General features: G+C 38.7%; 1 protein-coding gene across 2 annotated transcripts; it reads left to right on the top strand.

Moving 5' to 3' along the window:
* The first annotated feature begins 369 nt into the window (after nt 1–369).
* On the top strand, nt 370–15437 carry LOC148999879 (inosine-5'-monophosphate dehydrogenase-like). Of its 2 annotated transcripts, XM_089139636.1 has the most exons (6): nt 370–549; nt 2077–2138; nt 2273–3272; nt 13010–13189; nt 14352–14609; nt 15071–15437. In XM_089139636.1, exons 3-6 carry the CDS (start codon nt 2277–2279, stop codon nt 15140–15142), a joined length of 1506 nt encoding a protein of 501 aa, XP_088995762.1. In that variant the 5' UTR covers nt 370–549; nt 2077–2138; nt 2273–2276; the 3' UTR covers nt 15143–15437. The 2 variants fall into 2 exon arrangements, with proteins under 2 accessions (XP_088995762.1, XP_088995761.1); XM_089139635.1 differs by lacking the exon at nt 2077–2138 and having other exon boundaries at nt 15071–15436.
* The last annotated feature ends 12183 nt before the right edge of the window (nt 15438–27620 follow it).

Here is a 27620-nt window from a genome sequence, read left to right on the forward strand (position 1 = left end):
ATTCTATTTTATTTTTCTTCAAAAAGGAATATCTTGCTCATGTTGTTTTCATGCCTTCAGTTCCGTGTTCTCCCCAAAATCTCAAAGCCACGGAAGTTTTAAACACTTTTGAGTCACTTTCATCAAATCAAATGATACGAAAAATATAAAAGAATTTTTTAAAGCGACCATCGAGTCTTATGGGAGAAAAGTGATGGAATCAGTGAGACGCTACTCCGAAACTGAGAACGATTCCGTTTTATCAACCATTCGAAATTACATTTATTACATAATTACATCTACATCTATGCAAATTTACGATTTTGCCATTTCCGTACATCTTCTACTTCTTAGTCTGTCTGTCAGTCTCTCTCTCCCCCTATCCCTCTCCCAGTTTCGACGACTCTTTTATCGCTATCTATATCTATATCTATAAACTGTTTACGCTCAAAGGGCGGCTGCAGGGTGTGCTTCAGTTTGCTTCATCCCAGTGTCAAGAAGATTGAAGGGCTTGAGGAAGAAAGAAGAGGAAGAGGGAGGAAGTGGGACTGAGTGAAGCATCTCTCAAAGGTGAACCTCTTTTTTTGATCCTTTGAGACTGGATGATTGATGGGTTTTCTTTCTTACTTTCCTTTATCTATTGGGTATATATCAGTTATGATTGAACTGTAGCTGGACACTTTCTGAAATTCTAGACTTATTCCCATGGGAAAAATCTAATTTTTGATCTCATGGGACTGTCCCATGATTTTCTTCTTACTTTCTTTGTCTATTGAGTATAATTATCAGTTGAACTGTTTTTGGACGCTTTCTGCAACCTTAGACTTGTTCACAGGGAAAGAATCCCATGAGATGCAAATGATTATGAAGTAGTCTTGTGTTCTAAGGAACCTTATACCATACTAGAGGTTCCCAATTTTATTGAATTTTATAGAGTTATAAATAAAGGAGAAGGGACTTGGACCTTTAAACGATTGAAAAGGAGTGGTTTTGACCTCAGCCTTGTTGGTACTGTGGTGATGCTTTCCTTTTTGGAAATAATGATGAAAGTCCCCTTCCTCTTGGGAATGTTTTCAATCAGTTACAATCGTGGTAATATAGTAGGTTGTCTCTGGTGGCGTTTTGATTCATGCAGACTAGGATATGTAGTTCCAGCATGCCCAAAGGTCAAAGGAATCGCTTCATGGTTCATAGGATCAACACCATTAGAAGGATGGATGCCCACCCTACCTGGAGAACTCATGTTTGTTACTCATCTACTCACTTTTTTTCCCTTCTTATTTCTTTTTTCATATTTAAAAACAATTTAAAAGAAAGAGAGAGTTAAAAAAACATGAATGGAAAACCATGAGCCACCATTCACCATTCACTTTGGTTAATCCCTTCTCTACTTTCAAACTTGTTCTGCATTTTTTACATAGTATGAAAGCTGAGACGACAAGTGACCGTTTTGAGAGCAAACCTAGTTCATAGAAGAAAAGAAGAAGAACTAGGGTCTAATTGAAGAAGATGTGTATGAAGATCATACCTGAAGGTTTATTCCATGACTCTTACTATTGAAGATCACTAGTGTGTTGTATAATCTGGAAAATAGTCGTTACAGATGTAATGGGAATGGTATACCTTTCTAGTTTTCTTATTAGGAGGCATTCATATAAAAGAATTTGTCATACGAGTATTTCTTGACTTTGCAAAGTAAGAAAATGAAATACATATCAGTGTGGAAGTGCAAGGATCATTGGAGGTGGACGCTTAAGATAACAATGAGCCTTCAGTGACTGTGATTATATGCCATTAGTGCCTGTAGATGGAATTGGATGGTGGGTTTATGCAAATTTCTCTTTTTAAATAACTACAAGTTTATATAGTAATTCAAAAATGGGTGTTGTAACAATTTTTAGGTCTTCTACGGATGTTATTTATTATTGGAATGGGTTTTACAAATAAGAAATGTGAACTCATGTGTATTTACTTGTGGAAGATTTTATTCTAATGATTTCTTGTCACAATCAACAAATTTGATCTCTTTAGCATCTCTCTGACATTTCTTTTTTCTTTTGTTCTGCGGTGAACACCATATCTTCTTTCGGCTACTAGTGTGACTGCTCTAGTTTCTACATCTATTTCAACTTGCAAAACAAGGCCTATATCATTTGCAAGTATTTCCACATATGCCTTCCAATCCACTAAATTGTTTCTTTCTGTGGTCTTCCTAATAAAACTTCACTCTATTGCCCCCTTAGGTAACCTCCCTTTGCCTCAGTCTAATTTAGTAATTTTTGGTTCTTTTCAGAGCTATGGATGGAGTCTTGCTTGAAGATGGTTTCCCAGCTGATCGTCTTTTCAACCAGGGATATTCGTATACCTATGATGATGTTATCTTCCTTCCTCACTACATTGATTTCCCAACTGACTCAGTCAACCTGAGCACAAAACTAACAAAAAATATTGACCTTTATATCCCTTGTGTTTCTTCTCCAATGGACACTGTGACTGAGTCCTCCATGGCAGTTGCAATGGCTGCTTTGGGTGGCATTGGCATCATTCATTACAACAATCTTCCTCTTGAACAAGCTGCATTAATTAGATCTGCCAAGTCCCGTCGGATTCCGTTCATCTCAGAGCCAATTTTCAAGTCACCTTCTGACTCGATTGATTCCATTGATGAGTTTGTATCTGCACCTTGTGTTTTTGTTACTGAGTCAGGGAATTCAAAATCAAAGCTGTTAGGTGTAGTTGCAAAATCTGATTGGGAGAGCCTAACTGAAAAAGATACTCCAGTTTCTCATTACATGATGGGCTCACCACTTTCAGCTCCTTCAAAATATACATTTGAGCAAGCTGCAGCATATTTAGCAGCAAAAACAGTTGATTATGTACCATTGGTGAGCGAGCCAAATGGTGAGATTGTTGACTTGTTTACAACAGCTGATGTGGAAAGAGTTCGTGGGTATCCAAAATTAGGACTTCCTTCATTGGGCCCAGACGGGGAATTCATGGTCGGTGCAGCAATGGGGACAAGAGAGCAAGATAAGGAGAGGTTGGAACATCTTGTTAAGGCTGGGGCAAATGTGGTTGTGTTGGATAGTTCCCAAGGCAACTCGATTTATCAAATAGAGATGATCAAGTATGTGAAGAAGACATATCCTGAGTTAGATGTCATTGCCGGTAATGTTGTAACAGCTTACCAGGCTCAGAATCTGATCCAGGCTGGAGCAGATGCTTTGAGGGTTGGTATGGGTTCTGGGTCCATTTGCACCACTCAGGAAGTTTGTGCTGTGGGGCGTGGTCAGGTAACCGCTTTGCTTCATCGTCATTTAATGATGTAATCAATTGTTGATGCTATTATTCTTTTAACTTGGATAGAAGATGAGTTGTGTTTTGGTTCAATTTATTGGCCATAAATTTTTTAATATTTTGGTGTCTAGTTTTAAAATGAGTGATCACTTGCCTTGCCTCAATGATCTTGCCTAAGTCTCTCTTTTTGTTTTGTTCCCCGAATAAAAACTTAACCATAATATCTTCTCTGTTATGATATTTATATACAAAAATTTTCATGTTTCTGTTGCATTGCTTTCCCTATAATTTATGAGGATGAAGAGCTTATATTGGATCTTTCCAACTCATGCTGCTACTTACAAGTCATGACTGAAACAACTATTCTTCTTAGAATAAGATTGTCTCAATTAGCTGTTGAGAATTCTGTTCTATTGTAATTTTTGTGCAAATATCAATATTTTGAACTTCCATTGCTTGCTTTAATAATGGGCATTAAAAGGGCACCCTGAAGGCTTCTGGACAAGCAGAGTTCAGCAGGGCAATTTTCCTAAGCAGCCTTACCCCCAGCAATTTTTGCTGAGAGGTTGTTTCAATACTTTGACCTTAGGTTGCAACTGTGCTCCACCGATCATTTTGCCAAGGCTGCCCCTTTAATAAATCAGTATAATGGGAGAAATTATTATGATCATTACCTCTCTGTGTCAACATAGAAACCCATATATTGTTTGAAAGATTTTGAGTGTTATTCTAATCCATGGAAGAGAACTTGTGGGGTTTATGGGGTTCCAAAAGAGTTCTCTTGGGTGAATTGGGAATACCTTTCAGGATTCTATTTCTTTTTCTCTTTTCTTCTTTATTCTTCCTTTCTTTCTTCTTTCTTCTTTCTTCCTCTTCTTCTTCTTCTTCTTTTTTATTTTATTTTTTTATATATATATATATATATATATATATATAAAATCTCAGCCATGGGGTTATCTTGTAGTTGAAGCTCTGTAATGGGGATTAGTTGGGTTTGAATGTGATACGAGCCAGAGCTCAGAGCCTTTTGATGGAGAGCAAATTCTAGCAGAGCAGGTTGCGGTTATGCCAAGACCACCTCCAGGACCACCTCCAACTGAGCAAATTTCGGTTATGCCAGGACAAGGACAAGAAGCCACAACTGAAGCCCTGTGTACTAGTTCCAGAGCACGCCAAAGGCCAGCTCGCCTAACCGATTATACTCTGTAAAGGCAAAAAGGAAACGATCAGAATAAAAGCGTGAGTGAGGAATTTGTGAAAACGATAGACAGATCTTATGGGGAATTTTTGGGGGTAATTGATCTCACGGTTGAGAGATCACGAACGTTTGTAATTGAAGGTTATAAATACCTTTGAAGTAACAATGGAGAATCAAGAAGAAATTTACCCTTATCTGTCTCTCTTCTCTGAATTTTTCTCTTTTCTTATTATGGTTTTCTTCATCTGCAATTGATCGCCTCTTCGGGTGTATCATTCTTTGGTCTGACCTGCCGGATTTCGAGAGATGGCGGATAATACTCGCCTACGGCATCTAGATGAAGCGATGAAGAATCTGAGCACCACTGTTAGCAATACAACAGCTGCTCAGGAAGGAAGATTGTCGGAGTTGCACAAATCAATGGAAGAACAAAAATTGGCTGTTATTGCGGTTGCTTCCGAACTAAATGCCCTTGCAGGTAGGGTAGACCAATGTATACGGCAATCCTCAAACCGTGCACCAGATCCATCTACCTCTTCAGCCTCTGCCTCCACCGTAGCATCCTTGGCCACTACCACCACCCAATCCCTAGCCAAATCCTTCAAACCTAAGAGTATCAAACTCAATTTCCCAAGATTTGATGGCATCAACCTCGCCGGTTGGATATTCAGGGTAGAATGCTTTTTTGAATATCATGTAACCCCTAAAGATCAACGCATTATGGTGTCTTCTTTTCATATGGAAGGACCAGCGTTGCAGTGGTTTCAGTGGATGCATTGCGCCGGTTAGTTCACCTCTTGGCACCTATTTACCCGTGCTTTGGAAATCCGATTTGGGCCATCTGCTTTTGAAGACCCTCGCGTTGCCCTTGCCAAATTATCACAGGCCACCACCATCGTCGACTATCAAACTCGTTTCGAGATGCTTGCCAACCGTATCCAAGACCTTCCTACCACTTTCTTGGTGAGCTGCTTCATCTCCGGGTTGAAGAGTGAAATCCACAATGAAGTCATAGCCTTCAAACCCACTGACTTGTCCTCCGCCGTAGATCTCGCTCGATTGCAGGAAACAAAGCTCCTTGATAATCGATGCTCTATTTTCCTCCAACTCCCATCAGCTCCAGGCCACCCCTGTTACCCACCCCTAAACTCCTGGCCTTACCAGCATCGCCTGCTCCATCCATACCAATACGAAAGCTAACCCCTGTTGAGATACAGTCACAGAGGGAACATGGTCTCTGTTATAACTACGACGAAAAATATGTTGCACGGCACCGTTGCAACCAGAGGCAATTATTCTTGTTAGAATACGATGACTGAGGATCACCTACAGAGTAGACCAACTACATCTCATCTCTGGAGGACGAAGCGGCGGAAGCAGAGGAAGTCAAGCCCGAACTGGCGTGCCATTCTATCAATGGTGTGCAATCCCCATGGACAATACGTATTATTGGAATGATCATGGGAGTAAAGGTTTAGGTTTTGCTCGATGGTGGAAGTACCCACAATTTCCTACAGAAAGAGGTGGCATAATTGCTCGGTCTACCGGTGGAAGTGACGGCATTAAGGTGCTAGTCGGAGATGGCAATAGACTCCGTCATGACGGTAGGGTTCAGCAATTTCCGCTAAAGATGCAAGATTACGATACAGTGGTGGGAGCGTATACCCTGCCCATGGTGGGTGCAGACGTGATCTTAGGGGCAGAGTGGATGATACCCTTTGGACCGATGGTGTTTGACTACAGTAACTTGAGCGTCAACTTCCATGATCAAGGCCGGAATGTAATTCTTGTTGGTGAAGTAAACCGAGGCCCATTTCAACTTCAATATCACGAGATGAGGAGGGTTATTAAAGGGGCCCATCATGCCATGTTGTTTAAGTTAGATTTAGCAGAAACAAGTGCTCAGCCCATCTCAGAGCCCAGCGGCGAATTGAAAAGGCTTTTGGACAAGTTTGAAGATATTTTTGAAGAACCAGTGGGCCTCCATCCAAAGAGGGCCCATGACCACATCATTCACTTGCAAAATGGTAGTCAGCCCGTTAATGTGAGGCCCTATCGTTTTCCCCATTTCCAAATAGAAGAGCTTGAAAAGCAAGTGGAAACAATGCTAAAGAATGGCGTGATTCAGCCCAGTAACAGCCCATATTCCTCCCCAGCATTATTAGTTAAGAAGAAGGGCGGCATGTGGAGGTTTTGTGTCAATTACCGTGCCCTTAATACGATCAACAATTAAGGATCGTTTTTCCATTCCCACCATTGACGAGTCATTTGACGAGTTGCATGGGGCTAGCTATTTTTCATAGATGGATCTTCGTTCTGAATACCATCAAATTCAAATGAGGCGGGAAGATGTGCTGAAAATTGCATTCCGCACCCATGACGGGCATTTTGAGTTCTTGGTGATGCCCTTCGGGCTCATGAATGCTCCGGCTACATTTCAAGCAATGATGAATGCAATCTTCAAGCCCATCTTAAGGAGGTATGTTTTGGTTTTTTTTGATGACTTAGTGATTTTCACCCCAACTTCGGAAGCCCATTTAGGTCATTTAGAATCAGTCTTGGAGATATTAAGGGTCCACAAACTCTATGCCAAACGTTCTAAATGTCTCTTTGGTCAACAAGAAATTGGGTATCTGGGCCATGTGGTCTCAACCCACGGACTCTCAATGGATCAAGACAAAATTAAGGTCATTAATAATTGGCCCATACCCAAATGTATAAAAGAAGTGAGAGGCTTTCTAGGTTTAACTGGGTATTATCGTCGTTTTATGAAAGGAGCTCAGTTGGCCTCTCCTCTCACTAATCTACTACGGAAGGGGGCTTATGAATGGACTCATTCTACACTTGAGGCATTTCAGGAGTTACAGCAGATCATGACCCGAGCACCAGTATTGGCTCTGCCGGACTTCACACAGCCTTTCACAATGGAAACGGACACCTCTGGCGTAGGTATAGGAGCGATGCTCTCTCAATCCAAGCATCCCATTGCCTTTTATAGCCATAAACTCTCGCCACAGCTTCAGTCAGCTTCCACCTATGTGAGAGAGATGACAACAATCACTCAGGCCGTGGCAAAGTGGAGGCAATACCTCCTTGGGCGCAAGTTCTACATCCAGACTGACCAACATAGTCTTCGCGATCTTACGACCCAAACAATACAAACACCGGAGCAGCAATGGTTCCTCACCAAGTTGCTGGGGTACAATTTCGAGATTAATTATAAACCAGGGAAGGAGAACAACATTGCTGATGCGTTGTCTCGAAGACCAGAAGCCACCAGCGAATTCTTGTCTATCACTCTAATTACTGTGGACATCCTGGAGTCTCTGAAACAAGAAGTGCGGGAGTCTTCGGAGCTCCAAGAGATCTGTGCAGCGGTGGTAGCAGACCCGCAAGGATCACCTAGATACTCTGTCAAACAAGGGGTTCTCCTATTCCACAACTGATTGGTGATTCTCAAAGGCTCAGAGTTGCGGATGAAATTTTTGGTGGAATATCATGCCTTGTCACAGGGAGGACACGCTGGAGTTTGGCGTACATATAAGCGGCTCTGTTCCAACGTGTTCTGGAAGGGGATGAAATCTGATGTTGAAGAATATGTAGCAACTTGTAAAATCTGCCAGTAGATGAAGCCTGAACACAAGAAACCGATGGGACTCATTCAACCGATACCAATACCAGAAAGGGTGTGGGAGGAACTTTCGATCGATTTCATCACAGGTCTTTCGTTATCAAAGGGGTGTTCAGCAATACTGGTGATGGTGGATCGGTTGTCCAAGTATTGTCACTTCTCAGCCTTGCCGCCTCACTATACCAGTTACAAAGTAGCAGAAATCTTTTTCGATGATGTGGTAAAATTGCATGGGATACCTAGATCTATAATCAGTGACCGAGATCCGATTTTTCTCAGTTCCTTTTGGAAGGAATTACATCGTCTGCAGGGTACCTTGCTCACCATGAGTTCGGCATATCATCCACAAACCGACGGCTAAACGGAGGTCACCAATAGGAGCTTAGAGATGTATCTAAGATGTTATGTTGCAGAAGAGCCGAATCATTGGGTAAAATACTTGAGTTTGGCTGAGTACTGGTACAATACATCGCACCACTTTTCAATTGGCATGACAGCATATGAGGCGGTGTATGGAAGACCCCTCCCCCCATCACTTAATTGGTACCTCCCTGGAGACTCCACAAACGCTGCAGTACAAGATGAATTGCAGACACGCAAGCAACTTCTGCAGTCACTGAAGAACAACTTGGTTTGTACTCAGAATCGCATGAAGACTATGGCTGATTCGGAACGCCGCAATCAGCAATTTGAAGTGGGATATTTGGTCATGTCTGTCTCAAGCCTTACCGACAAATTTCAGTCACTGCTCGTTTGAACCAGAAACTTTCGAAGAGGGTTTCAGTCAAAATCCTTAGAAGAATTGGCAAGGTTGCATACCAAGTGGAGTTACCACCAATGTCCCATATACACCCTGTATTCCACGTCTCAGTTTTGAAGCCATATGTCGGTCATCCCTCTCCTGCAACACCTATTCCAGAGTTACCCCCTGCAAAATTACAACCTCTGGCCGTTGTGCAGACCCGATCTATTTGGCGATGGGGAATTCCAGTGCCTCAAGTCCTCATTCAGTGGGAAGATATGTGGGCTGGAGAGTCATCTTGGGTAGATATCACAGCAATTCAAAAGTAATTCCCCTGTTTCAACCTTGAGGACAAGGTTGGTGTTGGAGAGGTGGGTATTGATACGAACCAGAGCTCAGAGCCTTCTGATGGAGAGCAAATTCTAGCAGAGCAGGTTGCGGTTATGCCAGGACCACCTCCAGCTGAGCAAATTTTGGTTACACCAGGACAAGGACAGGAAGCCACAACTAAAGCCTTGCGTACCAGTACCAAAGCACGCCAAAGGCCAGCTTGCCTAACTGATTATACTCTATAAAGGCAAAAAGGAAAAGATCAGAATAAAAGCGTGAGTGAGGAATTTGTGAAAACGATAGTCAGATCTTATGGGGAATTTTTGGGGGTAATTGATCTCACGGTTGAGAGATCATGAATGTTTGTAATTGAAGGTTATAAATACCTTTGAAGTATCAATGGAGAATCAAGAAGAAATTTACCCTTATCCATCTGTCTTTCTCTGAATTTTTCTCTGTTCTTATTCTCTTTTCTTCATCTGCAACTGATCGCCTCTTCGGGTGTATCAGAATGCACCTAATATTAGTTATAGAATTAAAATTTCACAAGCTCTTTTCAAAATTCAAGCGAAATTAGATTTCAGTATATCAAAAACACTCACATAGAACAATGGAATTCAAGATTGCAGAAAAATAGAATAATATAAAAATAGCAAACAAAATGGATTACCTAAAGTCCATCATTCCCCTGTAGCAGCCCTGCTACCACTCCAAGTAACATTCTTCTTCCTTGTTCCCTTCGAATCCCCTTTCCAGCCTCATAACAACCTCTGAATTGGCTGACTACCGAGGTCTTGCCAACACGGGTCCCACTTATTTATGCATCTCCTTATTTATTCTTATTTGAATTGCATCTGCTGGCCTAACAGTCAGCACCTTTCCTGGACCCAGGAGTCTAGACTCTTGTAACCAGGAGCCCATCACCTACTCACAATAGGAGAATTCAAGAACCAGAAACCTGTATCCGATTTCAAAACCGCATCAAAGAGGTGGGCCACTGAGTGTTCTGTTTCGAATTTTGGGGAGCTATAGTTAGCCAACTTCCCTATTTTTCTATGCAAGCAATCGACTTCCTGAGTGGATCTGGTCTACCAGAGAGACTTTATTCTGAGGCTAAAAATTTACAAGTGGTTGTCACTATTCCCTTTCTTTACAGGCATGAGTTTGATTGTCCAACCAAAGGGAGATGCATGGGAAGAAGGAAGCATAATTGGGAAAATCGATTGCACTAGTGTAACTAGTGACTCCATTCAAGAAATCTGATTTATGGACTTCCCCTGGCTGGGCAGAGGGGAAGGAAGCGATGGGTGGTCCAAGAACAGTAACGCAGAGAGCTTTTTAAAGCTTTTTACTGCTGTTTCCTTAGTCTGTGGATGCTGCTGCTATCCCTTATTTCAACTAAGGGAGTTTGTCACTAATAAACTTGTGCTAGTATAGCTCCTTTTGGGTACCAAACTCCATTATTGTATGTGAGTTCTCAATTTTTGATATGGACCCACTACTCATTTCATTTCTTGGATTCTGTTGATATATAAATCACGTATTGCTTCAGAAAGGAATAGGTTTTGGTCTCTTTGTAAACCCACTTGCATTTTCACTTTCACTTGCCCCATGAACCTATGAACTAACCTTTCGCTAACATGGAGAGCAGCTTCTCAGCACCCAAGAACAAGTGGCCCTTGTTTTGTATGTAAGGGATGTTCTTTTCTTTTCTTTTATTTCTTTATTTCTTTTTTCTTCTTTTTCTTTTTCTTTTTCTTCCAATTTTTTTTTTTTGGGGGGGGGGGGGGGGGGGGGGGTGTGTTGATTAATAGATTAGAAACCGTAGAAACTATGATCTTTTAGCTAGGGGTCAGGGGTGGCATCCCTGCCTGCTGCTGAAAGACAGCAAAAACAAACCCACTAACTCAGCCTTATCCCAACATAATGGGGTTGGCTACATGGATGCAAGCAGAACACGTGTTGATCCTCCTAAAGCTCCAAGAACAAGAAATCGGTCTCTAATTTGACAAACCTCAAAAGATAATTGATTTCTGAAGGGAATAACTACTAAAGTAAATGCTTTTCAGATATGCTGGCATGTGATTCTGAAGTCAAGTCAGGTACCGTAAAATAACAGCTAGAGATTTCTTAGAGTTCTACTCAAGAAATCTCATAAAGCAATCAGAATATCTCATTTTAATATCAGAACATCACCGTAATAAATCAACAAGGCAGAGTGAAGTTGTTGAGGTAAATAACAGAACAGTAGAGTGTAAACAGAAAGGGTAGGGTGACAGATTAAGGTATACATAGTGAGGCTGCTTACTGGAAAAATTCAACAGAAAAGAAGTATGAGGGAGAAAAAAGAGAATAAAAATGTGGGAATTGGGAAAGCAAAATCGGAGAGAGATGACGGAAGCCAACTCGAACATTTATTCATCTACTCAATCAAAACATTTACAGTTGGGTTACAAGATTCTTTTATTTTTTATTTCTTTTATATTTAGAAAATGGAATAGATATCTAGTCTAGATAGAAATTGTGAAATCACAAAAAGAAGGGCTACAAGAACTAAAAGACACCCGAATCCTTAAAATATACTAATGGATCCCCGCGAAGTCTTTCTTTCTACTAATCTGTTTTCCCCTTGAGTCTACTTGACATGTAAAAGTTAATTAAACCCAACAAAAAAAAAAAAAAAAAAAAAAGAAGCCCAAGACCCATAGAATTCCCATGAGGCAAAATAAAATATTGCAAGATCTTACTTGTCCTGATTGGACACCTGCAACTGTGTCAATGATTTCCTCATAACCTTGTAACATAAGAAAAAAGGGGGAGAGGCTCTGAAAAGAGAAAAAGGAGGTGCAGAGGATGGTTGGGCTGTGGCAGGTGACCCATCACAACTTCTGTTTTCAAGTTCTTATGGTGATTATAATGGCACCTGAACCTAGTCTGGTGTGTCTTTTCCCCTGTTGCTTTGGTTGATTAATTTTGCTGTTTCTTTGATCATTTCTGTTGCAGTGTTCCATGAGGACAAGCATCCTTATTCTTCAATCATGCGAGATGTGTTGTAGAGTTGGTATGTTTGCAGTCTACTTTAGTCATTGTTGGTCTTTGTTATTTGTCTGGTTGTTAATAGCAGGTTCTGTCGCATGGTATGAGACTGAAGAAGAAGGAAACAAAAAATTGAGGGGAGAGTGCCCTCTTGTCTTAGAGTTGGTCTATGTTTAGTTATAGTAAAGTCATTGGTTTCTTCTTCCTTCTTTTTCTTTTAAGAGCTGTTTTTTGTCACTTCTTCTGTGGGCTCTTCGTGTGCTTGGTGTTTTCTATACCATTTTGGGGTGCTCTTTGAGGGTGGCGCGTGGGGGGGGGGGTTGTTGTCGCATTGAAGATGTATAGTGGAGAGAATGCTTAGTGAGAAATATCATATTGCCTTCCACAGGCATCATACATGTTAAAACATAATGTCTATGGCCCTAGCTTGTGTAAAAGTTATTTGTAATAACTCTCTCTCTTTTGGTGGGAATTGATTTCATTAGAAGCATGCCAGAATAGTGATCTGCAAATAGTGAGACTTCTATATCATTCATAATTTTGTATATCTCTAGTATGAAAGTGGCATGTTAGTCCTTACTTTGTCTTATGCTCTATATCCATGCATGAATTTGAAGTAGTTGGCAGTAAAAACTGATAATGGTACCTATAGAGTGTATAGTTCTACATTTGTCTTCATATAGGAGTCAAAAGTTTGTGTGGATAATAATTCATGTATCATGTTAAAAATAGCTATTTAGAACTGGGCGTTTCATTGCACTAGCTTACTAAGCAAATTCTTGCTTGAATGTTTTAGGCAACAGCTGTGTACAAGGTCTCATCCATTGCTGAACAAAGTGGGGTACCTGTCATTGCGGATGGAGGTATCGCAAACTCTGGCCATATCGTCAAGGCTTTGGTGCTGGGGGCATCTACTGTTATGATGGGAAGTTTCTTAGCTGGAAGCAATGAGGCTCCTGGGGCTTACGAATTTCAGGTTCATTTAGTGATTGATGGAACCCATTCTTTATTTTACTAGGGACAGTTCCTTGCTTTAGATAACTAGTAACATTTTCACCATGCTGCATATAATATTTTCCCCACTAAATATTACCTTCAAACACTTCTTCCATTTGTTTTAACCGACTTTCTTATACGCTAGTGATAATTTAAGAGTATGGGTGTCTTTAATATGGTTTTTCTTTTTCTATAGTAGAATAATTTTATCTTCGTACAAGGTATGCTTTACAAAGTTGCTGCTTTCATATGACCTCATGTGGTTCCTCTACTGTTATTTTTTAACAATAACAGACAACACCACTTCACAGGCTAAAGGAATCGAGCCCACTTCCTCCACAACCCCTCCTCAGTATGTGAGCTGAGATATATACCAAATTCTAAAGGGGCATTTTATTTCCTGTAAAGTGTGGCAAGTATGGATAGAGCATTTTTACCCCTGTAGAGTGTGGCAACTCTCTTAGGAAATCCTGTGTCGTCAAAGATCCTTCTTCTGAAAGAGATAGAAACTGTGTCTAGTCAAAGCTAGTATCTTCATCAAACTCCTTTACTCTAAGTGGTGCCCCTCCTTTTCTTTTCTTCCCTACAAAAACTTTTCAAATTAGCCCAAGAATCCCTGCTGATGTATTTCCTTCGCTACTGTCTATTCTTCATTAGCTTTGATCTAAAGTCAAAACGGGTAGTCCCATATGTGTTGTTTTACGTTGATTGAATCAAGTGAATGATAACAATTAAGTTGGGTTAATAAAAAATGGGGGTTTTAAATACTTGAGCTTCTGAAGATAGAGATTGATTGTACGTTCTGGGAAGTGGAAGGATATGGTACTTGCTGACAAATGGTGTAATGGCTGAATGCTATTGCTGGACATGGACCTACTCTAGTCCATAAACAGAACTATTGGGGGCATATAATGTTATGGTTTGTAACTTTGCTGATCACAGCATGAGCTTGGTGTTTTCGCCATGGCTGCATTCTTTCATTGGATGGTGCCTCAGTGACACTGCCACATTCAGACTTTTAGTAGTGTACAGTCTGATGTTATATGTGCATGTATATATATTCCCCCTTATTTGCTAGTGGTATATGCCTGCCATTTTATTGTGTGAACTGTGACCTTATTTCTTTCGGAATTTATGTTTAGGGTGGTCGTCGAATTAAGAAATACAGAGGTATGGGCTCCCTTGAAGCCATGACAAAAGGAAGTGATGTCCGCTACCTTGGGGATACATCTAAGCTAAAGGTGGCTCAGGGAGTGGTAGGAGCTGTAGCAGATAAAGGTTCTGTATTGAAGTTTGTTCCGTACACGATGCAAGCTGTCAAACAAGGATTACAGGATCTTGGTGCACCCACCGTGCAGTCTGCTCAGAACCTTCTGAAAACTAGTGTGTTGAGGCTGGAGGTACAGTTGAGCATTTATTGTTTATGTACATTACAATGTTACAACTTATAAGCATATGACCTTTAAGATCTGCAATGTTTACCAATAAAATTTTAATTTTCTATAAAGGAAGGATGTTTTCTGGCTTTTCTTAACTAACAATACAAGGAGGCATCAGCCAACTCTATATGCTTTTACTTTGTTTTCAAATTGGTGCATCCTCTCTGCCACTGCAGAAGAGTCAAATATACTGTTTAACCACTTCTTAGGGAGAATACTTCCTGGGCTATTTCTTTAATTACCAGACCATCCAACTGCTGTAATCTAAGTTACATGATGAGTTTCAGAACTAGTTCCATTTTTTGTCAATGGATATTTTATTCATAAAGATTAGCAAGTTCTAGAAAATTTATTTTTATTTATTTATATATTTTTTGTCTAGTGGATCAATATAGTTTAACCTACCTTCCTGTGTTTTGCAGGTGAGGACAGGAGCAGCTCAAGCTGAAGGTGGGGTTCATGATTTGGCTTTCTATGAAAAGAAAGCATTCTGAAATTTTAAAAGGTTTCACTCATGCCTGCTTATGTCAAAATGGTCATTTTCTTAGTTTTTAAGCCTTTAGAGTGGCACATCAAGCTATCCAGATACGAAATGTGAAGTTTATTAGAAGATGGTCAAGTAATATGGTGATCAATAAAGCTTATTTGCATTTATAAGTTGACTTTGTCTAAATTACTCTTATAATCGTTTGACTTTGCTGGTGATAATTGAAATATTTTCTAAGTATTCTGCAAATTATTTATCTATGAGAAGTTGAAAGTCTGGAGTCAAAACTAGGGATGCAAGTTTGGCCTGGTAGCCTGATCTGCCATGTTTTGCCTCAAGTTCAAATAGGGTCTGGGCTTAATATTTTGGCTCTGAGGGCAGGTGAAGGTCAAAAGCGGGCTTGGGATTATTGTTTGTCTCGTCTGACCTTTCCCGACTCATCATTGATTTCCCCCCCTAAAGCTGACCTTAATTTTGGCCTTAATTCTAACCCCTGATTTTGGATTTAATCTTGACTCTGACTTCCACTATAAATTTAATTATGATATTGACACTCATATTAACCTTGATTTTGATCTCTAAGTCATTTTGATCCAATGAAACAACTTTGTTTTATATTAATTTTTATTTCTTTTATTGTTATTTAATAAAATTAAATAATCTGTTGTTTTTTAACATGTTACCAAAATAACAAAGTAACTGGTTTCTTACATTTAAATTTTAGAGTTATTTACATGTGAGTCTTCTTAGTGGACTACAAATTAATGTGGGGTCCCTTTAGTGTAATATATTACGTGTAGGTCCTAACAAGACTAACATTGTTAACTACCATTAAGTATATTTAAATTTTAAACAAAGAGGGACTAAAATATCCCTCAAAATATTTTGCAGTTAATTATTATTATAAAAGCACCAACTCATAATGTGTATGCAGACATTAAAGCAACAGATGAGGTATTTGCATAGTAAAAGAGGCTGAACCACCAGAGAACAGCAAACGCTGGTAATGAGCTTCCTTCGTTGGTATTCATTTCTATCAGAAGCAGATAAAGAAGGCATATCCTTCGAAGAAGGTGAAGAAGCACCTGTTTATTACCTCGATTAATTATTAGGGTTTGGTTTTGACATAAAAAGCCTTTTATTCTTGAATTTTCATCCTCCAACACTGCACAACTCCTCAAGCAACTCATTAGCAGACTCTCAGTTACTTGGAATTCCTCAAAATATTAACTACTGCCTAAAGATGATGATCCAAATTAAAAGTGGACTTGCCCATTGTGGGTCTGGTTCTGAACTAACTTTAAATGCAATGGTTCTTGATGATGGCTTCTCAAATTCTTCATCGGTGCACCAGGTGCTGGATCCTTCTGAATACTTAATTTCATGGAAGAAGTTTAACGATATATTTTTTAAGAAGTTACTAACTAAAAGAAAAATTAATAGAAGTTTGAGAAAAGTTTTTCCCTTGTTACATAGCATGGATAGAGATTTATTCTACCTTGAAGCGGAGGCATGGGTAGATTGGATGGGGGAGGATCTCTACTCATTTCACAATGTAGAATCAGTCAATCAAGTAGAGTTAAGAGTTATATTTTGAAAAATTACAAAATATTAATCAATTTTTAATATAAAAACAAAGACTCATATTATCGTGCTTCAATGGTGCATTTGACGTGGTGGCGTTTGTGGTTAGGGGTATAAATGGATCAGATTTGGATGGGATGATATTAATACCATATCCACTTCCTATTATATACGGACAATTTCAGATAATATCCTATAGATTTTTTAACGGATTAATAATGGGCATAAAATACAGATTGAAAACAAGTTTTTGACTATCTGTCGATAGCTTTTTCATTTTATTTGTGAAACTGGGTTTAAAATTTAAGAATTTAGCAACTTTAAAAATTTAGAAAAATAGTCACATATCTCATGTAAAAAATTATAAAAATAAGAAAATAAATTCAAATAAGTAACTTAATCAAATAATTTTATCGGACGAATAATAATCGATAGGAAAGGGGTATTACCAAAAAAAAAAAAAATTGTAAGTGGACTCACAGCAGAACAAACACAGCAGCAGCAAATCTAATCTAGAATACAAGCTCAAACACAGTTGTCAGCCGGCTGATTTTGAGATCCCCATTATAAGTTGACACACCTGGCTAAAAACTTGAAACTGATATGTTTGGTCATCAAAATTTTAGTTTGAATTGTTTAAGGCAGAATTCTCTGACAATGATGAATAGATTACACTACTTTTTAGTAGACTTCTACAACTGCCAAAAATGAGATTTTGTTCCTGTATTTGAGAATTGGATTACAACCACCCAAAACTAGGTTCTTAGAATATGATACAGTGGTGTCAAGAATGAAAATCTGCAGAACGAAAATATTATTGGAGTGCCAGCAAACCCGCCTTTTGTAACTTCTCAAACCTCTACGCGCATCTTAACTCAGATTTAACCCAGTACTATCCAGACTTCAACACAATGCCAAGGCTTAGTTAGGATAACTCATCATGATTAAACATTTTTTATATATAAACAAATAAGAGCTCTGGTACCAATGCAAAAAGAAAAAAAAGAAGAACAAGAACATGAAAATCCCTAATGCAGCTCATTAGAAAAGTTTAAAGGATAACACAAACAAATTTAGATACCTTTTGCCGAAGGTTCATCTTGAGGTTTCATGGCTGGAAATAGAAGAACCACCTGTTGAACACATAAGGAATGAGTGAATAAACTTGAATAGAAATAAGTAAGAGAAATTTGAACATCACAACAAAAATTGAGGGACAAATGGATTAAAATGAAATCTGAGAACTACAAGAAAAATGGCCTACGGAGGCAATTTGAAAATGCCGCTGCAAGTCTAAAAGTGCTGCTGTAAACATTTCCCGGCATTTCAAAAACGCCGCCAAAAGGCCAGCAAAAGCATTGCCATATTGTTACCGCAGCACTAAATGCAAACGCCGGTAATGGTGACTTACGACGACACATCTACTGGCATTTTCTAAAAACGCCGTTAAAAGTGATTTATTGCAGCGTTCTCTAAATGCCGCCGTAGGCTACTTTTGCCGGCGTTTTTAGAAAATGCCATAGACTTTTGGTTTTTAACTTTATTACCGGCATTTTTAATTAACGCCGTTTTACAAACGTCGGGATAAGTTTTTTTAATTAAAAAAAAATGGTTCCAAAAAGCTAAATTCAATTTTACAAATGAAGATCCAATTCCATCAATCCAAATTCAATTTTACAAATGTAAATGTGCCACTTTCCATTACACATATACCAACAATTCAAAATGTTTCCAATGCCAACAAAATGAAATACATTTCTTGATCAGAGTTCAGTAATCCCTCCCCTCTAAGCAGTTGAACTAATAAGACAGTTCTTTCATGAGAGAATGCAAGTCATACTTATGCAGCCAACTCTGAGAGTTTATTATGGACGATGATGGGAATCCTGATGCTGCAGGGGTTGTGAATAGTTGGGGTGATCTAGCAACTGCAGTTGAAGCTGCCCAGCCACCACTAACACGATTAGTGCTACTGCCCCCTCTGTTGTTCCAACCAAACTGATATTGCTATGTGTCTCCTCCAGGAGCTAGAGACAGCCCTCCTCCATCACCATTACTCGTAAGCTGATAGTCAAAAAAAGAAGCATCATTACGGTAGGTAGATTAATAGATCATCGTTAGAAAACAAATCTGAAATTTACAAGTGCTGTATACATAAAGAAAGGAAGGGTGTCATTTCAAATGGGGGATAGAGAGAGGGACTTCACTGTGAATGTGTAGCTTACTGTCCCTCGTAGATGCAGGAAAGATTGATTTGTCCAGGTTACAAATATTTAATTAATCCCACAATCCTTTCACTGTTTTTCCCTCTATGGAGTTTAACCTCTGTCCTAAAATTTGAGCATCCACAGTTTCCCATGTTTCATTACCGGTTGACATAGTGAGATGGCTTGTTGCCCACAACCTGTCAATACAACCCTATCTTTTTCAACTAATGAAAATTGACAGTTCCTTCTAGTTTATGTTCAAAAATATGGTGAGATGTAGAGGACATAATTTCAGTCACTGTGGTTTTAGGTTCAGGTTTAGTTTCAGACATGGTAATACTACTTTTAATCCACACAAGGGAAACCCAACCCTTCTTCTGTCTAGGAAATAATAGCACAAACCAATCTGGAAAAAGAGCACAACAATCGAAAAACAATGCAGCAATTAAAATGTCTTATTTTCCGATTAACCAATAATACTTAGCCACAAAAATAATGTTTGAAATACTGTGGCAGCAGTACGAATGTGTTCAAAACAGAATGTTACAAGAAATTAAATCCCAAATACTATGGAAGCAGTAGAAATGTCTTCAAAATGGACCTCTGAAAACCCCCAATGAAAAAACATACCTAACAGCAGCAATATCAATCCTCCAAAACTAATAATCACTCCTGGAAATCTCAAATAACAGGGGAGCAGAAGCAACAACATATCCTTTTCCTATCAACAGAAACAGATACAAGGGCCAATTCCAAGACTTAATAACAATGAAGGATTTCAAACTAAAGGTGCCATAGCCTTGTCACAAAACTTCCGTAGCCTTGTCACAAAACTTCCGTTCTCTAGATCAACACCAGGTATCAATAAAGAAAATTAAAAAAAGAAAAAGAAAAAAAAGACACACAATGTAGATAGAACTCATTGTATACCTATTGCTCTGAAACATCATATTGTTTCATCTAGCACTCCACAGAAGAAAAAACATGCATCTCTCTCTTACTCAAACTTCAAATATTCAAACTTACTTGTAGTGATAGATCAAATGCATTCAGAATTGAGGTCACTACATAATGTGATGATCAAGATTACCTAGTCAAGTCTGCAATAAAAGGTTGAAGTCATAAGTTTGGGTTCCTTCATTGTGCAATCAAAAGCTTCTTTTGTCACAAAATCTCCCATAGCCAGCCATGGGATTGACTATTAGCATAGTATATAGGCAATCCTGGTCAATGCATTAAGCATATACTCATATGATCAAACTTCAAAGACAAAAGCTTTTCATTTTTTTATTTGTTTGCTATTTTAGCTGATTAAGTCTGTAGAGCTTCGTACTTCGTAGGTTGCAAAAACCCATCTTTAACTTTCTTTAACGAGCCACCAAGATAGATTTTTGGTTCATGTTGGGAGGCCAAAATGAATATTTAATTAATAAAGCCAGCATAAAAAATAAAAAAACTAAAACAAAGAAGATAAGCGCCAAATGTGGCGAAAAGCTTGTATCTTTCCCATTCTCTCCCCATTTCATGGAAACAAACACATACCAGTTTCATATTTTCTTCATAATCTTCAATACTGAAATTTATATCTGCTTCAACTCCCCGAAACTTGATTGCTGCTCTGTCATAGGCACTGTAAAAAGGAATTTTGAACTGATCTTTAGAAGGAGAACAAGAAAACCCAAATCAGTAGACACAGAGAAAATAGCAGACTATACCGAGCAGCTGCATGAGCAGTGATAAATCCACCTAGAAAGCATAGTACACTATACAAGACGACATAAAGAACCACAAATCAAGACCCAGGGGAGGTTGAAGATTAAACTTATTTATAAAAACATTATGAGGTAGCAATATTCTCCACTATATATAGCTCATGGTTCATCAATCCGAACTGCTGAGCAGTTGAAAAACACCCCACCAGGATAAACTCACTTCAGAATTAATGGCAAGATGGCAACACACAATGAATAAGAATAATTTGCTCTAGGGCTATCATTAACTCAACATCTGATGCACCCTGCATGAAAAGTGTTAAGGTCCCCATACTCTCACAGCAACACACACCAAACTTAGTTCAATTTGCAACACAGACACCCCCTCCCCCAAAACAGAGCAACAACTGACATTGAATATTGAGGAAACTTCATCAATATTCAACAGAAAACAAAGAAAATATTAAAATCTAAGTTTAGTAATGAAACTTCGTCAACTCAGCAGCAAAATACCTCACCAATGGAAATTAAGGAACTAGATATATAGCTTTTAGGGTCAGCAATGGGCACCTGGAAATCTGGGATGGGATGTTCAATTTATATCAATCTATAGAACCCAGATCGAGGAAGATGGAACTTCCTGCTGGCTCTCCCTGTTAATATGGATGGATATACAGAATATACGGATGGCTTAATTAGGTTTGGAAGTGTAGATATCTCATGTTCTACTGCTACTATATATATATAGTAGAGAGAGAGAGAGAGAGAGAGAGAGAGGGGGGGGGGGGGAGGTTGCAGTAACTGGCAGTGTGTAGTTGGAATGTAGTGTAGCAGCTGTTGATTCCTTTTCAAGTTTGAGAGGGAAGAGAGGATCTATATAGGGGTCGTGGGGTTAAGATTACTGTTAGGGGTAATCTGGACTATTCCTATTTTAAGTGATGTTTTCAGTTGAACCGTTTTGGTTCAAGCTGGTTCAGTGTTATGTATATGTTGGCTTATGGCTTGGGTTTAAGTCATATGTGCAAATCGTGATTTTGGGGGTTATGTTCTGCGTGATTTGAGGTTTTCTCTGGAGTTGCAATGGCTGTCTTCATCTTCAAGCTCCTGCGGTAATGGCTTCTTGGTGGTTCTTGATGGTTCTCTGTTGGGGCTTTTGATCATTGAGGCTAGAAGAGCACTCGATGGAAGTATTGGCTTCATTGACGATCTGTATCAGGTGTTATCTGTAACTTCTTTCTTTCTTCCCTTACCTGTAATGTCTTGGACATATAGTGGATTGGATTCGAACTTGAATCCCGGAGATGTAGGCATCTAAGGCCCAACTCCATCATCAATCTCTCTCTCTCATGTGTTATTCTCTTGCTTGATTCGGTACATACGGTTAGGGCATGATAATTTCGATCACAATTACAGAGCACTGTTAACATCTTTGGTGGTCGTTGAAGGGAATGTACAGAGAGAGAACTGATCGTTTGAATTCAGAACTAAAGTTCTGATTATTCCTCTTCATTATTTGTACAGTTTTCATGCTTTTTCTCCTTGTATGAATGTGGATGCCAATGGGTGAATGGGAGGGTGATTCCCTTAAAAGCTTCTTAAATTTTGATGGACAGAATGGGACAACACCATACTTGCAGGTGTTAGGGAGTTGGAGCTTAGACTTTAGGACTTTACAAAAGACTAGGACTAGTATGGGGGTTCGTATTGGTCAGCTGTGAGGGGGATTGGTTGCTGGGTTTGGGGAAAAAATCTAATGGCCAACAAGGATAATAAACTAAGGTTCAAATGGGTAGCTGTAAAACATAAAACCGAAGGGGGAAAGGAAGAGGGAAGAGAGAAGAATGGAATGAGGATTGTCTACGTGGTCAAGTTACTCAACCCTGACCCAACTTCAGCAACTTGGATATGACTCACCAAGGAGTGTTACTTGGATATTTGTTCACCAAGTCAGTCTGGATATTACACAAAACCAGTCCCACAATGGAGAAGGTGGCATCAACAGCAGCAGCAACAGCTCTGACAAACGGCAATAATTCTAATATTCATCTTTCCTTTACCTGACCATGATAGGCTTGAATAGGGCCCTTGAGAGCCAATAACAACTTACAAGAGTCCAGTAATAGAAATTTTTAACTCTTGCCTAGGACTGAGAAGCTAACATTCAGGGAATTAAAACCAACTCAGAATAGAACATAACTCCAGCTAACACAAACTAAAAAATATTATTAACCAAGTAAGTCTGAACATTACACACCACACCAGTCCCACATACAGAAGAAGGCATCAACAGCAGCAGCTCTAGCAAACAACAATAATTCTAATATTTCAAGTCTGTCCTTCATTCTCCCTTGATGGGGGTTTAAATCAGGGCTTTCGAAAGCCAAATTACAAGCAAAACTCCAGTAGTAGGAACTTGAAGCTGTTTCAGTCTCAACATTGGAATCATGGGCTGGTGGTCATGTTGTCAATACCTTTCATGAAATGAAGAAGAGCTGAAGAAATTACAGCAATACCATAAAAATTACATAGCCTACCGTGGCTCCAATCTTCAGCTCCAAGATCATTTTCACTTTATTATCAATATCTGCAATAGACATGCTTCTTAATCTTTACTAACTATAAATCAAGTTAGGTAAAATTAATGAAAAACTTAAATTCTAAAAGAACAAATAATAAGTCAGGTTGTTTGCTTCTTAAGAACATACTGAAAAAAAGAGTCTTATGATGACTTGAACATTAACACGATACCTCCAGGTAGAATTATCTTTTGCAAAACAGACAGTAAGCAAACAACTCAAAACGAAAAGTAGAACTGATTCGTCCACTAAAACAAAATTTTCCTGTAACATCCCGAATACTTGAACTGTGAAATCTGAAGTAAGGCAAAGAGATCCTCAATGCAAAGCTAGAAAATTTTTATAGTCAGAAACATAAATATGCAAGACCAAGAACAAGATACAGAAACAGCATAGAAATGTCGGCACAGCCAAAAGGTATTGCTAAAGAAGACTATTGTACTGTTTTTAGCTTTTTAGGATAGTTAAATTATTGTATAATGAAAGGATCATCTATTTACTATATAATGAAACATTTGATGATCACTTTGCATTCTGTTTATTCTTCAATTAATTTTGCGCGTATTTTGTATGCCTAATAAGTTAACAGTATGGTGATGTGGTGATTACAATACAATACAAAAAAAAAAAAAAAAAAAAAAAAAAAAAAAAAAAAAAAAAGAAGAAGAAGAAGAAAAAAAAAAAAAAAAAACACCTTGAGTTTCTTGGATTAAGATGAAGTAGGAGCTAGCTATACCCACTGCCATACCAATGAATGCAGTACCCAAACAATCACTTGAGAAAAAAGTACCTGTACCAAATCATCAGAGCACCCTAGAGAAAGCCATTGGAGTTCAATATCAACTGACAAAGGAAGTGAACTGCAGAGTCATCTGGAAGTGAGACACTAAGCCTTTTTCTGGACTTTTATAATGCAATATACCTCTGCCATGTTTAGGTCTTTGGTGAAGATTATATGTAAACTAACAAGTCATTAGTGTATAGACTTATAAAATTGGCCCATCACATCACACTAGAGAACTCAAACATACTAAGCTCATAGCCATATAACCCACTGGGCATCCAAGTTAAGCCAAGTTGACACAAGAAAGTAAACCAAACCCAAAATAACAAGCCCATCTTTTCTTCATGCTGAAATTCTGAATTAAAATCGCCAGAGTTCAAATAAGAGTCCAATAAATGCCAAGTATTTGCACTTCCCATCATGTCAAGATAGAATAAAAGGGAAAGCTGAAGACATTCATTCCCCCCCCCCCCCCACCCCTTTTTTTTTGGTAAGACATTCATTTAGTCTTTTGTAAGCTGTAAGGAAATCAGACTAAGGTGAAAACAGGGGAGAAGCCAAAACAGAGAATGGAAAAGTATGAGTTTGTGAGAGATATTGGTGGTGGATCTCTTGGTTTTTTGAATCTTATGTGGTGGACCTCTTGGTTTTGAATTTCTTGAGGTTGAACTTTATTATTTCTTACCATAAGGTTTCTACCTTGCTTTTTCTTGGGCAGCAAGTAGCATTCAGTTCCACAAAATCAAGCAAGCCAAGAGTGAGGAATACGAGGCCCGGATATCTTGCCAAATCAAGTAATAGAAGCCACTGTAGAGAAATACAACCTAACATCCAAAATCCCAGCTGGTAATAAGAAATCAATGAAAACAATACATAGAATGTTGCTATGTCCTTATACTTTGGTAAAGATTGTATAGCTGTTGACCTTGTATATCAGAGTTTGTCTTGGATCACAGAGGGTGAAGTTCGAAAAGCTAGGAACAAATTCATTGTGGAGATATTGGAAGCGATTTGATCTTGTAGTTTTCACTAACTTCATTTATTTCAACCTTATATAATTTTTTTTATTTTGTTCTGCAATTCTAGAACTAGTAAATGGTGGCAAATTTGTGTGGATGCACAGATGACTTCTTTGACATACCGTAAATTTTCACGTATTTTTTTATTAAGAGTTGTAATTGAGAAGAAATTGCCTATCAATTACATGGCAGAACTGGCTTTACTGGACGTATCAGACATATTTATAATTTGTTGATATATCACCACCTCTCAGGTCACAATAAATCTTATTTTGTTGAACCTGATGCTCTCTTCCTCTATACTCCCTTGCCATCTATGGCTTTCTAAATATGGTCTGGTGAGGAGGGTGGAGTAGGACAGCAAGTGAGGCAGAGGTGGCAAACATCATCGTCTTCTTCCTTCAAAAGACTTGTTCGAATGGCGAGCATTTCTTTCATTAGGGATTTTTTGGAGGAAACTACATTGGTACCCATATTGGAGCCATTGTACACAACTTGGTTGTTCTTTTCCCTCTTTTGGTTGGGTAAATAAGAGCTTTGCTGAGAATAATGGGGGTTTGAAAAGCCAACAGTATCATGCACAAGTACAAAAAGCTCGTGAGGCCTAGGCCTTCCACGCCAGGGCAGCTACAACCAAGTTAATAGCTCGTGGAATAAAAACAAACTCAATAGAAACAAAGGACATAGAAAGTCTAATTATTTCTGAGATCCAAGGATCCAAAAGAAGCGGTGGGCTTGACCCAAAACTTGCCGATTAAAGTGGAATATATGTAAACTAAAACATATCCTCATCTATTTCACTATATCTGATTAAACTGATCTCATTTTTGCTTAAACTTATGAGTAAAAGTTACAGTACTGTGATTCATCTTTCCTGTGAAATATTTCTCAAAATCAAACAAAGAGACTAAGCCACCCAATCTTAAGTTCCTAACCTACCTACTTCAATGCAACAACACTCTATCCCAACTAAATGGGGTTTGCCACATCCTTGCCCTCCAATCAGGTTTTCTGAGGAGATAACTTCATACAAGGACTAAGCCACTAATGTCTTTCGCCACCACTACTCCTGGGCCATCTAGGTCTGCTTCTAGCGCTTCCAGCTTCTTCTATACAAATCAGATCACCGCCATAATTGTTAATCCGAAGGCCTCAACAGCTTTCTCATGGCTTATCATCTGTTACAGCTACAATCATATCAGCCCAAATATGAAACACTTCAAGCCTTCAAATTTCTAGAGTTTTTCAATTGTGTCAAAAATTAGATGGACCACAATTATTGTGGACCAACCTAACTATAAATGATGCAAATCCAGCAACAAATTGGTATATTTTCCTTTGAAATTAACCTAGGGTTGATAGATAGGTTTGGACCTTTGTTTCTATATGTTTATGTGGTAACAGGCCTATTCTATGGGACCAAAAGTTTAGTGTCTAGGCCTTGTACGAAAGTAGGTTATATTACTTGGTTTAAACTAAGTAGGATCCATTTAGAGTGATTCAGATTAATTAAATAAACCTTATTTGAGATCTGAAATACATTAATTAAATAGCCTTTATCAAGCAAAGTACTTATTATTTAGAGCCATTATTAGGCTATAAATAAGCCCCTACACATGTACTAGTTGACAGATTAAGAATAAAAAAAAATTCAGTTTTCAAGCTCATGCATGTGTTTGTTTTGCTGACCATAAAAAATAGTGGTCTCAGCAGTCGATCAGTACTCGTAAGGAACCTCCAAATGCATGAGTTAGGGTATTTTGTGAAGCCAACCAGGATTTCCTCTATGGTTGTCGATTCAACCTTCAGTCAAGTTATTCCATCTCCCCTACAATTCAAGACAATGCCCCTATATCCATGTAAGTGGCAGCCAGCATACCTCGTCCCCCTTCACTCTCTCTTTCTTACTTTATATTTCTTGAATTTTGGATTCCCTTGCCCATAAAATTTCCAAGTCAAGGTCTACAGTAGTCTGACAATTGGAGTTGACTCAAACTTGGAGGAACCTTTCCCCCATATGAGGTCTACACTCTCCCCAAGTAACAGCTCCATTCAATCAGTCCTCTAGAACATTAACAGTAAAGTCCTACTAGGATTCAAACTCCTACCAAATTTAGGACTTCACACCAGCCATCAGATTTAGTCAATTTTCAAACCATATCCTCTTTGGCACCCGCATACTAATCCTTCAGCATTGTATTCACATCCAACGATTTGAAATACCCAAAATGCCCCCTATAGCATAGTTCAGAAATCTGGTTTTGGGTTGAGTCATTGAGGATCTTGGAAGAACTGACCCTCGTTCGATTGTGGCTATATCAGTAGCAGATTAGTTGAAGGTTTATACTAGCATAAAGGTGATGTTTTAAATGTGTTTTTCTATTAAGGCAATATCGAGTTTCCCATGCAAAGTAACCTATTACTGGATCGTCCAACAGAAAAATCTCTGCCTTAACATGCCAATTAATCTATACAGCAAATGGACAATCCCACAGATAAAATTTCTTGAAGTAAATCAATGATCCAGGAAACCTGGATAGGAATAAATGTTACAAACAGAACCAAAAGATCCAGTAGGCAAATTAAAATGTAATGAGCCGAAT

The sequence above is a fragment of the Hakea prostrata genome, chromosome 11 (genome assembly GCF_041222555.1).
Source record: "Hakea prostrata isolate BN-2017 chromosome 11, UWA_Hpros_2, whole genome shotgun sequence".
In the NCBI taxonomy this organism is placed as follows: domain Eukaryota; kingdom Viridiplantae; phylum Streptophyta; class Magnoliopsida; order Proteales; family Proteaceae; genus Hakea; species Hakea prostrata.